The 18,194-nt window shown below is 33.6% G+C and overlaps 1 protein-coding gene and 1 long non-coding RNA gene across 2 annotated transcripts; one reads left to right on the forward strand and one right to left on the reverse strand.

Annotated features, from left to right (window-relative positions):
* Positions 1–533: 533 nt before the first annotated feature.
* On the forward strand, positions 534–8,952 carry LOC127859574 (uncharacterized). The gene is made up of 4 exons (XM_052397109.1): positions 534–908; positions 6,606–6,779; positions 7,603–7,889; positions 8,936–8,952. Exons 1-4 carry the CDS (start codon positions 676–678, stop codon positions 8,950–8,952), a joined length of 711 nt encoding a protein of 236 aa, XP_052253069.1. The 5' UTR covers positions 534–675.
* A 2,731-nt stretch (positions 8,953–11,683) lies between these two features.
* On the reverse strand, positions 11,684–17,657 carry LOC127857264 (uncharacterized). Its single transcript, XR_008038363.1, has 3 exons — positions 17,324–17,657; positions 12,731–14,419; positions 11,684–12,574 (listed from the first exon to the last, which is right to left on the reverse strand). It is a non-coding gene; the product is annotated as an uncharacterized LOC127857264 (long non-coding RNA).
* Between the last annotated feature and the right edge of the window lie 537 nt (positions 17,658–18,194).

Raw genomic sequence — 18,194 nt, forward strand, 5'->3', positions numbered from 1 at the left:
TAATATGAATATCGTGTTAAATGGAATACATTTGAATGGATTATTTATAGAAAAAGTCAAAAACATTTTTTTTTAATTAACGTGTCGCGGAAGAATAAGTTTATGACTGATTAAAAAAGTCCATTTTGTGCTATGTCAGTCAAGTGGTGTTTTTTGCGCAGCACAGGTCATTTCAAATCTGTGGCTATTAATAGATCAGAGAAAATACAACGACTGCATGGGATGTTGAGATTGCAATACAATATGACGTACCCTTTGGGTCAAAAGTACAGATACGCCAACAGCTCAAAATAGATATCACAGCGGTGACAAAATTGTTACCGCGGTGACATTTTTGTCACTGCGGTAATAAATTTATCACTGCGGTGATATTTATTTTGTCACTGCGGTTACAATTTTTTCACAGCGTTCACAAATTATGACTGTTGGTATATTTTTATGCCTGCTGTTACATTTGTTTGTTTGGGTCATTTTTCAACCAATCATTTTTGCCTCTACAAACCGAGATTTTTTACAGAAAATAATTAAATATTTAACAATAAATTTAAATAAAATCAATACGGAAGAATAAAGATATTTAATGAGCTTATTCATGTGTTTGTTCATATGTTTTTGTCCTTTAATGATTTTATTAAGTAAAATAATTTGAAAAAAGAAATATTGACCCCGCAGTAAATGCTATATTCGAAGAAAATGGCGGCGCAATTCGTTCAGAGAGCTAAAGAAATTATTTTATCATGCGGTAGAATTGTACTTGGTGATCAAAGTAGGAATGTTTTGGACGACTCTCTCCTTACCCTTAATTCGTTGTTGCTAAATGTTAGGAGAATGTGCACCGAACATCCGAGGATGGAAGAACTTGCTAACATCATTGTCCGTATGATTGAATCCATAGAGCAACATAAGAAGTGAGTTTTGTTTTAATAAATTGAATTAATGATTATATGATTAATTGTGTTGGCACATATTTAAAGTGACAATGCACATGGGTGTGTGAATAGGTCTGATAAATAGGTCACTGAATATTTTGATGACCATCATTTCAAATATATGGCTAACAGTGTTAATTATGGCTGATACTATGTCTGGATTTTTGTTGGTTTGGGTAGCATTAGTTGCAATAAATCAACCTTCAGCTGTATAACCCAAAGCTGCCATAGCAAAAATCATCAAAGGCTCTGGGAGTATGTTTATATGGACCAGGGTAGCTTATCATTTTATTTCATGAGTGGGGACGATTGAACTTAACCAGTACGTAAAAAAAGAATGGACAAGCATATACTTTCGTCGTTGCTAAGCATGCAACACCTAACACAAAACGCAACACCTAATAACCCTTTTTATCCTAAATAATTCCTTAGTATCTGGGGCTTATAGCCTTCTGCCCCCAAAGCCCTGCTTTGTTGATAGTGGTAAACAGCTGCGTACAGTTAAAGTTCAGTCTTGCCCATGAGTGATCATAGATATTATTTTCACTGTTGCGAAGCTCAGAACAATAACTCCATTTGGAGTTGCTTAACTGTTATGTTAAAGATTTGTGGACGTTTTGCGCCAAAGTATTTTCGCATTTTGTTTCGCTCCCAAGGTTTTTCCTCCCTGATCATTTCGCCCCCATTTTTTTAAAATTTGATACTTGTTACTGTAGTTTTTCATGTCAATTACACTATTGGACATTTAGTGTGTAATGTTATAACATAAATCGCAGATTGTAATCAATAATATGGTTTGATACTTTAGTACACTCAGGTGGTCTGAACAGTTTTCACATGCACTCAGGATGTCCAATCAATCGTTCTGGATCATCTAGCGCTTTTATAGTTCATTTTCTGGATAAGATCGGGTCAGTGTTACATTACATTTTCACTCTCATACATGTATATCAAAATCATGTCAAGCTTTATTTCATTGTCTAGTGTGGTCTACAAAAGTTTAATTACTCATACATGGATCTTTTAAACAAAATAATAATTAACTACATGTACTTGATAAGTTTAAGTTGATATAGATTTATTCTTAGTAAACCAACTTTTTTAAGAGTTTGATAGAGATCGCCAGCTGTTTGTGTTTGTGACAGTTTGTCATATTTATCGGTTTGAGTAAATAAATGGTCAGTTAATCGTACATTTCAGGGCTCGACATAAACTTTTGAAGCCAGTTGTCTGGTCGCACCAGGGACCAAAATTTCATATGTCCTGACCCAAAAACATCTTGTCCTGACCATTATATCTTATTTTGCTCAGTACTTTGCAAAATAATGAAATATTAAAAATTGTTCAGATCATAAAGACTTTAATGGGATTGTCAACCACAATTAACGAAAAAAAGAAAAGTTCTAAATTGCCGTAATTTTTCACTGCGCCCCACATGCTGCTGCACTGTCAAAACCATAAGACGCAGAGGGACCACCTCGAAGCTGCATTGCACTCCCATGGACTAGTTTTAACCTTTCCAAGGTGCTAGACCCCAAGGGAGCAGCTAGGGGCCCGGTCTACTCTGCCCTCGCCAAATACCTTATAGACTGTCAGATAACTGACAAGATCTAGGTCATTGGGTGAGGGAGAGCAGACAATCCCCACCCAATTATACAGTCATGAGACTGATTCTTTTAAACCGTGTAATCTTTACACAAATCTGACATAATCCTATTGTAATTGTGTTGGATTTGTGTCACTTTGACACAACTTTGTTTTAGCTTTATTGGGCTTATTGTTCCACCGCCCTTTCTAAATCAGGCCAATGGCATTGACCTGATATTCTTTATTTTAACACATTTTTTAATTTAGTATAATGCTAGATCGCCATTTACATTTTTCAGTTTCTTAATACAACCATATTTTATGGCAGCTTTTATTAAAAGAAGGGACGAGGCTGTCCAGTAAACCGGGTTTGTTGGCTGCATTGCACCGCCTCCCTTGCCCTTTGACACCCCACCATTTCCCCTTCAAATGCGAAGAGCCATGTCAGACTGGAGTGCACGGTGCAGTGCCTTATACCTTGCAAAACCCTTAATTAGCCCTCTCCGGGGTAATGCCAACTTCTTGGTATTATTGTAGATTTTCTTAATATTGCTATCTTGTTCATTATAGCCAATAATGTACCTTTGTATTTTCCTTAATTTTTGTTAAAAATGCTATTTTATATAGCAAATAAGGTACTTTTGTACTACATGTGTATTTTCTCTTTTGTTATCCCCTATATTTAAGTTATATTGGAGGGATAAGAGCTTTTTGTGTTTTTTTTCATCATTCAAGTATAATTTGGTCTTTTTACCAATTTTATATTTTATCGGAAATATGCCAGTACCTCAAATATCATATTGTTTTATTTTTCTTTCCATTTGTACTCATTAGTTTCTATTTACCATGCACTCCCTCTGGTCCAGGGGACAAAACCACCCTAAAATAGTTCTCCTATACAAATTATCTCCCTTAGATCACCCCAGTGGTATTACCCCTGCTGGAAAGTGGAAACCCCCCATTCATTCCTGCCTACACTTCCAAAACTTCCCCTTTTAGAGTCCAGGGTGGTAACTGGAATTTAACTTATAAATAAATGCATATAGTACTGTACATAATGTAAATAATCCTTTTTTATGTATAAAATAGTTGTTTTGTTTAATTTTTAACTGTAAAGTACATGTACATTGTTTTACTTTCAAATTGTTATGTGGCCCTATAAAGGTGACTGTATGGCGACAAGTACGTCATTACCTTTGGATATATAAATATTATTATTAACTTTCTTTTAAATATTGTCTTAACGCCACTCTGGGGGATGTTTCTTCTTCATAGCCCCATTCTCTCTAAGTCCCATACAGACAGGATCTTATGTTGGAGCATTACCGCTATATTCCCTGTCTGCAAGTGTTCAACATTATACAACTCTAAAAATATATACTAAATTACAATACACATACAATTATGTACTAAAATACAAATATAAATACAATATTTACCATTTTTCCTTATAAATTAATGCACTTAAGCAATAGGGATACTATAAAGGGGAGCTATTTTACCAGGCTCTACTTGCATAATTTAATATAGTTTTAAAAAAACTTTCCATGTTTGTCTATTTTTTTTATATACATTTATACAACCGGTGTAAATTTATGACTTTATATGCATTAATACAACCTTAACATCAGATTTATACTTATCATTAGTCATATAATGTCTGTTAACAAAAAGTGGCATTGTTGAACCACTTTGTGGTCTGGAAAACTCCAAAACTATTAATATTATTTTTATTTTAAATAAAGTACACACCTGTGAATTTTTTTTCTAATTTATATAAAACTATAAATAATTTCATATTATAATAACATCAAAAAACACAGATCACAAAGTTAAAAGACTCCAACAACAACTCCATTGCAGCATACGCTGAACAATGGGTCTAGTAATGCTGATGCCACTTATAATAGTATGTGTTTTCACCATCACTACTTATATAAATTGGGCTATTTTCTTTCTTCCTCTTTCTTTTTATCACAAATAACATCAATAGAATAATAATGATAATAATTATAATGAAAATAACAATATAACACCTTCATGGTAGTTTAACAGTATAAAACAATCATTCTAAATGCAAATAAATTTAAGTACTAATGGATGTAATTATCCTTTTTTTATTCCATATATTTCCTATCATGAAATTCTACATTGTTTACGTTATAGATAGTAAACTTAATGTCAAGGCCTTTCATTGTGCAAATTTTTCATCTCAAAACAGATTGACCTACTTGCTTTTGCAAGTTAAGGAATTCGGACCAATCAACGCCATGTTTTTAAAATGCAGTCAGCAAATAGGAAATCTTGTCTCTTAGCGTAGTTTTATATGCATAGATTCTTGAGTATCTTGTTATATTATATATTTAATTGTTAAAGTAAAGTTTTTTTTTAATTTATTAGATTTGTATGCCCCCCTTCAAAGAATAGGGGGTATATTGTTTTGCTCATGTTGGTCCGTCGGTCCGTCCACCAGATGGTTTCTAGATGATAACTCAAGAACGCTTTGGCCTAGGATCATGAAACTTCATAGGTACATTGATCATGAATGGCAGATGACCCCTATTGATTTTCAGGTCACTAAGTCAAAGGTCAAGGTCACAGTGACTCAAAATAGTAAAATGGTTTCCGGATGATAACTCAAGAATGCTTAGGCCTAGGAATATGAAATTTCATAGATACATTGATTATGACTGGCAGATGACCCCGTTTTATTTGGTTTTTAACTGAAGTTCCGAGGGTAGACAACCCCATTAGTTAGTTACATTAAGTAACAATTCTTAAGTTACAACCAATGAAGCTACATGTACAATTAAAAGGTCGACAATAGATCGATTTCCAAAAATTTAATCGGTCGCGTTCTTAAATAAGTATACAGAAATGTACATACACACAGTATACGTATAAATAAATAGAAAAACAAATAAAAAAAAAAGAAAGCAAAATACCACTTCCTCTTTATTATTAAACATTGCATATAATAGATATCTGTATGACCCGTGTTATTTTGAAACTTACTTTTAAACTAACTCGCATACATTTAACAAATTTGATTACACTTTGCTATCGTTTTTTTTTAAATAAAACAACATTTATTTTACTTTGCTATTGTTAATTTTGTTATTTTCGTGTATAGTTTATTTAAAACAAAGCATGAAATGACACATAAAACGTTTTTAAAACAAATACAGTTTATTTAATCTTAAACGTCTTATTGTAAATAGAAGATAAAGATACTTGGTAAACCATGCCATGCAATGACACTTCAAGTTTGAAGTGAAATGACTAAGGGGGAAACATGCATGGTGGAAACACCTGGGGCCCGAAACATCCGACGACAATATTAAATAGATGTTGCTCGTATTTATAATTTGGACACTGTTATAAGTTTTATGTTTAATCAACAACATATTATTTGCATAGTTCTTCCAGGATTCCCAGCTCAATGCAGCGGTTACTCATTTTGTGAATGTTGACCAAAAGCCTTAACACTGTTTATATGTCACCCGGTCTATACTGGGGAACATATTGTTTTTGCCCTGTCTGTTGGTTTGTTGGTTTGCATCAAATTTTAACATTGGCCATAACTTTTGCGATATTGATATTTGCCACTTGATATTTGAGTTTGACGTGCATGTGTATCTCATGGAGCTGCACATTTTAAGTGGTGAAAGGTCAAGGTCTTTGTTCAAGGTCAAATGTCAATTACATGGGCGACATATTGTTTTACAAACACATCATGTTGTTTTTTATTCTGAATGTTCACTGTCAATGGAAATATTTTTGCAGAAGGAAACACTACATTATCATGAGTATTCATACATTTGTACATGTACCAATATAGATAATGGGCATGATTGGGATCCAGAGAGGCAGAAAATCAAAACCCAAAACCATTTTTCTGCCTTTGTGGTATGTTTGTAGTCTTTTTGGTATTCAGCCTTTTTCGTATAACTATGTGTTCTTTTTGGATTGTTCTTAATTTGCAATAATTGGAATAGGTCCGGTTCCAGGTAATTGGGAACGAATGCTGACATATGATTAAGGAGCATTGCTTATTAATAGTTCAAAGTGTTTTTTATCTGATTTTAGTTCCTCGTTTCCATCGGTCAGGTTCTTTTCTGCCAATCAACAGAGGACAAGAGGTCGTCCTGTGTATGTAATTTCTCGAGAACAGCTGGAATTCTTCATTGAAGCTGGCTTTACAAGACGACAAATGGCAGATCTTCTGCATGTGTCTGACTCATCGGTCAAGCGAAGGCTTAGGTATAGTGCATAATATTTGAAATTTGAAAGAAATATTTACATGAAGTTTCTCCTGTTACCTAAGAAAGTTTATAATGATTACCTGTAAGCACCCTTCATTTCACAAATTTCCCAGATAATCTGAAGACCTGTGTCACTGCATCATGTTAGTTGTTTGTGGTAAAAAAAATATAATTATAGATTTAAAATAGAGATTTAAAAACATACTTTTGTGTTTCATTATATTTTTGGTTTAAATTCCCCTATTTGGATAAATAATGCATAATTTCCACCTGCTTGAGGGTACAGGTACTGTTCCCCAAAAACAGAGAGTCCCCTGATATAGACACAGATTGAGTAGTTCAGTTTGTGATTGTGCATTAAACCATGGTTTGAGTCTAATGTTTTGTCACTTATTTCATAATTAATGGTCTTATTAAACCCTTTTTATTGATCAATGAATTATTGTGTGCATGTCTGGTTGGTGAACTTGGATAAGATCGAACCTTTTTTGATACATTAGACAAGATTTATTTACAAAGAAATGGTTTAACTAGTTTTAAGTAAATTTAATAGTTTTGGTTATAGTTAAATATGTCTACAGTCTTGACGCTAACCCCTAGCCCGACAGCCCGGGGCTAGTGATATGTAATTTTGGCTATTAAAATTTCCGGATTCAAATAATCGGGCTAGTGGGTATTTTAATCTGTTCTATTAATGCATAAAGATTTGGGCTAGTTGTTCAACAATGCTAAAGTGAAGATTGTGTCTATCATTATTCAAATGCAATTTGCATGATACACATGTGAGAAAACCAGCTGAAAGCCTGCTGAATTTGTTTCAGATCCTTTGGTCTAAAGCTGAGGCAGACATACTCGGTGCTGTCAAATAATGCATTAGATGATCTTGTTCGAGAAGTGACCCAAGGGAACCCGTCCCTTGGTCAGAGAATGGTTCAAGGCCTGCTGCAGAGCCGAGGACATAGAGTTCAGAGGCAGAGAGTTGCTGACAGCCTAATACGAGTTGATGCCGCAGCAGTGGCTTTGAGATGGTGTCATTCCATAAGACGACGGGTCTACAAGGTTGCAGCACCAAATTCATTGTGGCATATTGATGGTGGTGGTGGTGGTGGTGGAAATAGTAGTAGTAGTAGTAGTAGTAGTAGTAGTAGTAGTAGTAGTAGTAGTAGTAGTAGTAGTAGAAGTAGTAGTAGTAGTAGTAGTAGTAGTAGTAGTAGTAGTAGTAGTAGTAGTAGTAGTAGTAGTAGTAGTAGAAGTAGTAGTAGTAGAGTAGTAGTAGAAGTAGTAGTAGTTGTAGTAGTAGTAGTAGTAGTAGAAGTAGTAGTAGTAGTAGTAGTAGTAGTAGTAGTAGTAGTAGTAGTAGTAGTAGTAGTAGTAGTAGTAGTAGTAGTAATTAGGAGTAGTAGTAGGTGGTGGTTGGTTTGGTTAGCAAAAGAAATAGTAGTAGTAGTAGTAGTAGTAGTGTAGTAGTAGTAGTAGATAGTAGAGTGTAGTAGTAGAAGTAGTAGTATTGTAGTAGTAAGTAGTAGTAGTTAGTAGTAGTAGTATAGTAGTAGTAGTAGTGTTAGAGTAGAAGTAGAAGAGCAAGTAGTAGAAAGTCAGTAGTAGAAGTAGTTAGTAGTAGTAGTAGTAGTAGTAGGTAGTCGTAGTCGTAGAGTCAGTAGTAGTAGTCTAGTCAGTAGTAATAGGCAGTAGAAGAGTAGTAGTAGTAGTAGTATTAGACAGTAGGAAGTAGTAGAATTATAGTGGTAGTAAGTTAGCAGTAGTAGTAGTAGTAGCTCATAGTAGTAGTAGAAGTAGTAGTAGTAGCAGCAGAAGCAGCAGTAGCAGTAGTGTAGTAGTAGTAGTAGTAGTAGTAGTAGTATGCATTACAAAAATGCAGTTAGCCTTACATTTGGTAAAATTTAAATATATTACAAGGGAGGCAAATCTGTAACAATAAATTTAAACTTATTGCATTTGTTTCCCCTGTAGTGTATTACCTCCCCTGTCCTGCTTATATTTATATTAATCAACAAAATTAAACATTAACACAATATTTAATATACAAAATATACACAAATTTCTCATATTCTGATAATATTTTTACTGATCCACTGTATTTTACTAAAAGGATGATGTTTCATTGGACTGATAATTATAGATTTAGGATTACAGAGCAGTTGCTGCAGTAATATTGTTCAGAGTGTGCCCTGTTGGCCGCGTATGCATTCTAAAATTATCATTCAAAAAAACATTTTACTATTTCGAGTCAACGTGACCTTGACCTTTGACCTAGTGACCTCAAAATCAATAGGGGTCATCTGCTAGTCATGATCAATGTACCTATGAAGTTTCATGATCGTAGGCACAAGCGTTCTTGAGTTATCGTCTGACAACCACCTGGTGGACGGACAGAGCGACAGACCGACCGACAGACCGACATGAGCAAAGCAATATACCCCCTCTTCTTCGAAGGGGGGCATAAAAAAGAGTAAAACAAATACAAAACAACAATTAGCACCCTCATGTTCCTCTAAGAAAATGCTTCATTTTGAATATAAACATGACATATATAGATTATGATATTACAGAGTTATGTTATTAATAACTTACTGGCAGTTGACCACAGAACAGTTAACACTAATTAGTTCTGCTGATAAGCCGATGGCTAAAATCTAGCCGTCCTGGGAGTAACTGAGTAGGACTGTATGTACACATATCAAAATAATGACACCCTATTGTGAAAAGATGCAAGCAATTTATCAATGTTATGTCTCCTTTATGGATGGATGTTATAAACTGCACTAAATATTGACTGGTAAAGCAGTACATTGTACTGAAATCAAAGTTGCCATGGAAACAGTTTCATTGAACTGTTCATTTGATACAACAAAACACAGTTGGTACACTTGGCTCATCTAAAGATCAAACAACAGGCTCTCCAGTGCATTAGAAAATTACATGTATATTGGCATAAACACAATAGCTGTATTTAATTAGATGCATTCCACTTCTTTTATGTACAAATATTTATGAACAAAGTCCCACATATTTATTTGCATTGTTTTATAAGTAGTCTTAAACAGATTTTGACTTTGGTACGATTGCTGGACATTTTGGATAGTAAAATAATTGAACATACGAAAAAGTTAGGAGAAACAAAATTTGGATTAGAAAGACACAAAAGAACAAGAATATGAAAGAAAAAAAAAATAAGTTTGGAAAAATGTTCTTTTTTTTTTTAAATGCTACATCTTTTTACACTGCAATGTGATTGAGAAAACAAAGTGGTGTGATGCATATTGCTACATGTTATTGTAATTTATTCCAAACAGCAATACCAAATATGCCCTCTTGATAAAACAAAAAAACAAAAAAAAATTGGGGGGGGGGGGGGGGGGGGGGGGGGGGGGCGTGGGAGGATAAGGGTGAGAGGGGGTATAATTCGGGATGAAGTAATTAATTTAATAAGATGTTTAAAAAAAAATGTGATGGGGTGAGGGGGGGTGGGGGCGGACGTTGACCTTTGACAAAGTGACCTGAAAATCAATAGGGGTCATCTGCAAGTCATGATCAATCGTGACTTTGACCTTTAACCTAGTGACCTGAAAATCAATAGGGGTCATCTGCGAGTCATGATCAATCTACACATGAAGTTTCATGATCCTAGGCGAATGCGTTCTTGAGTTACCATCTGGAAACCATTTTACTATTTCGAATCACCGTGACCTTGAGCTTTGACCTAGTGACCTCAAATTCAATAGGGGTCATCTGCGAGTCATGATCAATCTGCCCATAAAGTTTCATGATCCTAAGCGTATGCGTTCTTGAGTTATCATCCGAAAACCATTTTACTATTTCAGATCACCGTGACCTTGACCTTTGACCTAGTGACCTCAAAATCAATAGGGGTCATCTGCGAGTCATGATCAATCTACCTATGAAGTTTCATGATCCTAGGCGTATGCGTTCTTGAGTTATCATCCGACAACCACCTGGTGGACGGACCGACCGACCGACCGACCGACATGAGCAAAGCAATATACCCCCTCTTCTTCGAAGGGGGGCATAAATATTTTTAGAAACCTAAACGCTAAGTGTGACGGACGGACAGACGGACAGTGCGATCACTATATGCCGCCCTTCGGGGGCATAAAACGTTGTTCCCGGAAAATTTTTCGCAGGCACAAGCAAATCGTAGTACACGTAAAGGTAAAATATTTATGAATGAAATGTACATGAGCGTCAAGGTGCACGTTTTATAGTTTATTATAGTCTCATCCAATATTTACAATTTTCACAATGCATATATAAAACATAAAGCTATAGATACAACATTGGCCATTCATGAAAGGAATTATAAGAGACTTATTCAACGCTTATCAATGTACGTTACATGACTATCATGACTATACATGGTAAAAACTACATTACCACCACCGACCCTATCAAGAATGCCATACACTTCCAATATAGTGCCCGTCATTACAAAATGCATTATTGCGCAAACAATTACACATCTTAAAAGATCTTCCAATTACCATGGTCATTCCTTGATTAAGATGAATCGTGGTGATAATATAAATCTCCAATGTAATATCAACTTAAAATCAGTTTTCATAATGTATTAAGTAAAATTGCTAGCCACACGTAAGCTTGAAGGGAAGTAACTCGAACCATATTGCCAACCATTTTTAAGCCCTAAAGAGTTACCTTTCTTCAACTTCATTCAAATGTTTTAGCAAGCAATTTTAGTTCATTGTTATAGTCCCAGTCTATATACAATGTATTGTACAAATGTCTTTCAACATTCATAAAATAGATACATTGCATTCTATATGACCGTTCAACAAAAGACTTATAAGGGACCTTAATGTACATACATGTTATTCATTATTTACACTGATAAAAACATCTGTAAATTGATACAGTCTCACCTATGTACTTTTAAAATGTATTAAAACTAATACATGACTATTTTTATGCAATAATAGAAAAGTATATTACATGTTTAGATATAATAGTTTTAAAAACAGATTATAACCTGCACTATACTATACACGTCTTATTAACAGAATAAAATTTGTGTAAGAAATGTTGAGATTGCTGCTACTCTAAATAATATCCAGAATTTAGAAATTCTAAATTTAATAAATACAATACATCTTTGCATGCGGACTCGCAATTGGTGGTTACATATTTTAAAAGTGAAATAGTGGTTGGAATAGCATTCATACTCCAACTGAACATTCAGCATAAGATCTTAATGTGCATACTCACTAACAATACTGGTCTTTTAATGGTACTTCGGTGTAGAAAATATTGACGGTTGCAATCTATGTGGGGTCTGAGTTTTAATATATATATATATATATATATATATATATATATATATATATATATATATATATATATATATATATATATATATATATATATATATATATATATATATATGATCAAAATGTGTGATTTTGACCTTTGTGTGTGACTTTGACCATGACCCTAGCAACCTGGATCTTATATTTGAAACTCAGCTAGATAATTGAGAACAATTGTGACAGTTATAACAGAATTCCTTGATGCATAGTAAAGGAATTACCAATTAATGAATAATTCCTCAAATTTGTGACCTTTGACCTCAATGTGTGACCTTGACCTTAGCCCCTAGGATTATGGGTGTTGAATGTGAAACAACCCCAGATGATTGGAATAACTATAGAAAGTTGCATGGCTCTGGCTCATGTGTTAATGAAGATAAAGCTCTAAGCTTCTATCAAAAAGCATTTTTTTCAAGATACAAAGGGCCATGACCTTAGCCCCTAGAATTATGGATGTAGAATGTGAAGCACCCCTAGATGATTGAGAACAACTAGGGCAAGTTGCATGGCTCTGGCTCATGTGTTAATGAAGATAAAGCTCTAAGCTTCTATCAAAAAGCATTTTTTTCAAGATACAAAGGGCCATGACCTTAGCCCCTAGAATTATGGATGTTGAATGTGAAGCACCCCTAGATGATTGAGAACAACTATGGCAAGTTTCATGGCTCTGGCTCATGTGTTAGTGAAGATAAAGCTCTAAGATTATATTAAAAAGCATTTTTTTCAAGATACAAAGTGTACATCATCCTCTTATCCATATAATATACTCATACCAAGTTTCAATGAAATCCGCTAAAGCACTAACAAGATATGGCTCTGGACACAAAAGTGCCGGACGGACGGAAGGACGGACAAACAGCGCCAAAACAATATCCCTCCGCCTATTACTGGGGATAACAAATGCCTACGAAATGTTCACGACTTAAGTAAGGCTAACGGGTGTATACTTTAAATACAATATTTAAATGGTTCACTTTTTTGCAAATAGGACTAGATGGTGAATTATAAAAAACATTTATTAGAAACAAGATGGTAACATTTCAAACAATGTACAAAGCAAAAAATACAATTTCATGTTATGGTACAATTCTGCATTAACATGTTATACAATTTAACAACCGACGTTTAAACATGTGTTCAATTTAGGAACTAATCAGAACACAGAGCCCACTACTTACAACTAATAAAGAAAAGAAAATGAAATTAAGCATTCCACTAAAACTGAATTAAGAGTGAAGGTAGGTAACAACAATTTTTCATTTCAGAAACTACAGAAGTGAACTGCCAATAACGATTATACAATGATTTAGTGACAATTGTTTTGCTCTATGGGACATATATATCTGAACTAGTTTTATGCAGGTGAAGTGTACCTGAACAGTTTTAAAAGATAACAGTGAAAATAAGGGACATTCTGCTATATACAACACAGGATTAATTTGTACCTGTATTTAAATTAGTATAAACCTGCATTTTAAACATACTGTTCTTTGAGAAGTACATCATAATGTAGCCTAGATATTAGTATACATGTATAAATTTCATAGATAAACAACACACACACTAGGCCACCATGCCACTTTAAGGATTAGAAGATGCAAGATACAACCTTTTATTTATAATATGTATATAGTACTAATAAAAGTAAAAAATATCTATGTTCATGTTTAGCTATGGACGGACCACAAACTGATTATAACAAAATATCTAATATTAAGCTTTTTTTTCCTGTGTACATGCTATTATTAAGGAAAACCTTGCACACTGCCTTTAAATAACTTTCTTTACCAGACCTGAAAATTGAAATATTAACACACTGACCAACTAAGCAATTTTTGAAAACAGGTTGAAATTTGCAAGCCACAAAGGGATTCCACAGATCTCCCAATTCCTATGAGTGCTCTACTGCAGCTAACCAGGCAGTAAACGGTTCTTCATACATAAGCTTTATAACCAGTTCATAAAACTTGCAGCACAAACACAATGAATTTTAAAACATCTGATATCTTAAGACCCGTCAGGGCTCTAAAAAGACAAAATTAAGACACACATTAATTTTTTGATTGTACATAGTTGGATTCCAGATGATGCTTTTGTAGAGAGCTGGAGTTGCCATTTCAGGTTCTAGGACCACATCTTTTCAAGTTTCAAGTGTTTAACTCTCTTGTTTTATACTGTAAGGCAAAGTCAGGAAATCATATTGCTCACAGGAAACTTGAATGCATTCATGTCTTTCCTTCCAATAGAATATCCTTGATTTCACAACCATTGATGGACTCTGAAAATATAATTTGACAATTGTTAAGGACTCTCTATTATACCATTACAAATGTTTAAATTAATGTATAAAAACAAATTTAGTTGAACATGATTGTTTACAACTGTTTTACAATTGTTTGTTGAAATGTTTTATGACAATTTACAACATTTTACACTATTTTGAGTGTCAGTAATACAGTCCACCAGAACAATGTATAAAAGAGAGTTGTTTAAAATGTGGCAATCTTATTGAGATAAAATGACTGAATGGATAAATACAAAAAAAGATAATATAACTTAAACTAATAAGATATTTTAGAGTAAGCGCAATAAACTCAATGTTGGAAAGTAGAAATTGTTAATTTTTTTGCAAATAGCAATTGGGAAATATGCTTCCCCTGGTTATAGTTAACATGCATACTCAATTTGAACACCATGTCTTATATCTCTGAAAAAATACAGACATAAACTGCCTAATAGAAATTGGAATGTCCTGATTAAAGCTATACTGTTTTACTATTAATTAAAGCTAATGTTTATGTTAATGTTTATTTAAAGTTAATTAAATACAGTGTCTTTATGTTGCCAAAAATTTGCTTATAATATCATTATAATTATTGTCTTAAACCTAGTTATATCAATTTATTACATACTATTTTATTTTTACTGTGTTTTAATATTGTAGCCAGTATAGTTTAATTGCTTAAGTTTTGTACGGCATTTTTATTTATATCACACAATTTTAGATTATTAATCCTTTAAGTAATGCTGCATAATAGTATCAATCACTCTTATATTTTATCAATTGAATGTACATAAATATGTTTTGTACAACGCCATTGAGTATAATTATATAAATAGGTGTTTAATCAAATTACCGGTAGCAAGTTTCAAGTTGCAAAGCTAAAACATAGTCCCACACAGATTTAAAGCAGGGCTTTGGGATAACAAATAAAACTCGAAACAGGCAGCAACTGGGTAATCCACAACAGGAACAACTAGGCCGAGAAAAAAATTGTTTTCAAAAGCCGACGGACCCTTTTTGTGTGCCGAGCAGACCCTAAGCATTTTATTGCCGTTTGAAATAAAAAGTACTTGTTTTTTTTTATTACTTTTTTACATTTTATCATATCTCAAAAACATAATTTGGCCAACTTCTTAGTATATGGAAAGAATGTTATATAGGCAATTGGGAGATTTTTGTCTCTGGATATCTTTGTTTCAGTAGGAATAGCTTGTGTATAAAATAAAAATCATTTAAAAAAGGAAATGCCAACCTACCTACTCTAAATCATATTGAAATATTTGTTTTGCAATATTAGTGGAAACAAACAAGTTTTGTACGCACTAGTAAAATTAACATTATTGTGCAGTTTTTAACCACTATTGTCACAATTAATTTAGTCCAAATATTATCAAGATAATGAGTACCGTTTTCAATAATGAGCTATGAAAACAAACACTTAGTTACTACACATGTAATTCTAAAAGGTAAATTGTATACGCACTAGTACAATTAACATTACAATGCAGTTTTTAACCACTATTGTCACAATAAGAAAAGAATTCATGTAGTCCAAATATTTTCAAGATAATTATTACCATTTATGATAAAGTGCTATGAACACAAACACTTAGTGACTATACATGTAATCCTTAAAGGTAAATTGTCAACAAGAGACTCTTTTAGTTTGTAAGGAACATAAAAAAATGCATTTTTGTATCCTGCAACATTGTTTGCAAAATTTAAAACAGTCTGACAGAATTTTGACTCCGACTAAACAAACGCATCTCAATTGTCAAAATCTACAGTAACAGGAAACAGTTTTGATGCAATGTATTTTACAGTTGAATAGTGTTGTTGAAGATGGATCCTTGTTATACCCCGTTATAAATAAAGGCATAATTTGAATAAATGATTATTCAGGGCCCTCAATCTATCAAATCTGCGGCTGAATTTCGGCCGCAGTCCCCCACCTGAAAAGTATATTTTTTTCCCCTTTTGGGGGGAAAAATTCCCCCTGATTATTTTTTTTTATATATTTTAAAGATGTGTATCATGATTATTATATCTCAATTCTATTTCAATTTAATCTTGTTAAACATACTTTATTATGAGAAAAGAAATGAATATAGTGCAAACATGTACAAATGTAATAATTAGAGAGTAGTAAAAAAATCCCCCAAAAATGGAAACGCCGCAAAAATTCCCCCTCATGAGGGTAGCGACCCGCTTCCCCTAAAATGGATTGAGGGCCCTGGATATAAAAACTGGTAGTGGTATCAAATGTTCTTGTCGCCGTGACGTAGTGGATATGGTGTCCACCTAGCGATTATGAGGTCAAGGGTTGGAACCCCTCTGTGGGAGCGTTCTTTAGATCTCCCCCATTGAAACCCAGGAAACAGACTCGAGAGTGTTTCAAATATTCCTTACTTTTAGGCTTTCTATGCAATCGAGCTTAAATAAATAGGTTTAAAAAAAAAATTGTTGTCAGGCTGACTGACAGTCTTTCATCTACACATTTTTTTTTCAATTTAAACTGTACAGTTGTTTGCTTGAATTTGTTTTCTGCAATTTGGGCCCAATGAATTTACATGTACATGATACCCCACCATGTCAACATGATTTAACTTAATTTTGACAATGGTACATGTATGTTAAATCACCTGGTTGTCACTATTGTTTCCAAAATGAATTGTATCGCGGGCATCAATTATTATCATGACCATAACAAAGGGTAAACGCAGATCTAGTACTTAATCTAGAATATAATTTAACCAGTATAAACAAGATTATTTACAATAAAGACTTCATTTGTCGATATCGTGATACATAAAAAACAATATCATAGCGTAAGTTCGACACACTTTCTTATAAACTTTATGTAGGAATGTTAATCGATAAATGATTATGTAAGTATACCTTAATTGTCGTCATCCTTGTGTCCGAAGATTAAAATTACCAAACTCATGATCTGAAAAGTTGTTTACAGTATCCATGGAGGCAGACATCTTGAAAACTTCGCAGTAAATATTCGCCGATTTGCCGTTTTGCAAGACGTTGTTTCATTGGTTAGTTCGATTTAGCTCTTATCAAACTGTTTGGGTCAAACAAAGTATCACAACAGTTACAAATATATCACCGCAGTGATAAATTTATTACCGCAGTGACAAAAATGTCACCGCGGTAACAATTTTGTCACCGCTGTGATATCTATTTTAAGCTGTTGGCGTATCTGTACTTTTGACCCAAAGGGTACGTCATAATACAATAGCGTGCGTCCTTTGCGTAACTTACTGATTTCTGTGAGTAAAGCGGGGGGGGGGGGGGGGGGGGTCTAATGTGGCTGGTGAATCTGCAGAAAGACTTCTAAATGACCTTTGAAATACACATATACGCGCAGATGAGACTTTTAGTTACCAACCTTAATAACAGTCGATTTTCCATCAGATCAACGAAAGAAAAAAGGAAAAATCAAATACTATTTTACTAAGTGATCAATAAAACCATTATTTCATTGTGTAAAGCCAAAACAATATAAAAAGAAAAATGTTTTATATTAATATTTATACATTTCATTTCATTATTGTTTCATAGTGATAAGTATAACGCAGTTCATTGGAAAAAATTTGTGAAACGGATATAATTATCAATTTTCGCTAAAACTCAACAGGAAATAACAAAACTGTTTGGTTTGATCATTTTCGATATTATTATGTGTGATACTAGTATATGTTAAAATAATACTTCGAATTTTGACTCGGTACTAAATCGTTCGGGGAAGACATAATGG

Source organism: Dreissena polymorpha, chromosome 1, assembly GCF_020536995.1.
Source record: "Dreissena polymorpha isolate Duluth1 chromosome 1, UMN_Dpol_1.0, whole genome shotgun sequence".
Taxonomy (NCBI): Eukaryota; Metazoa; Mollusca; class Bivalvia; order Myida; family Dreissenidae; genus Dreissena; species Dreissena polymorpha.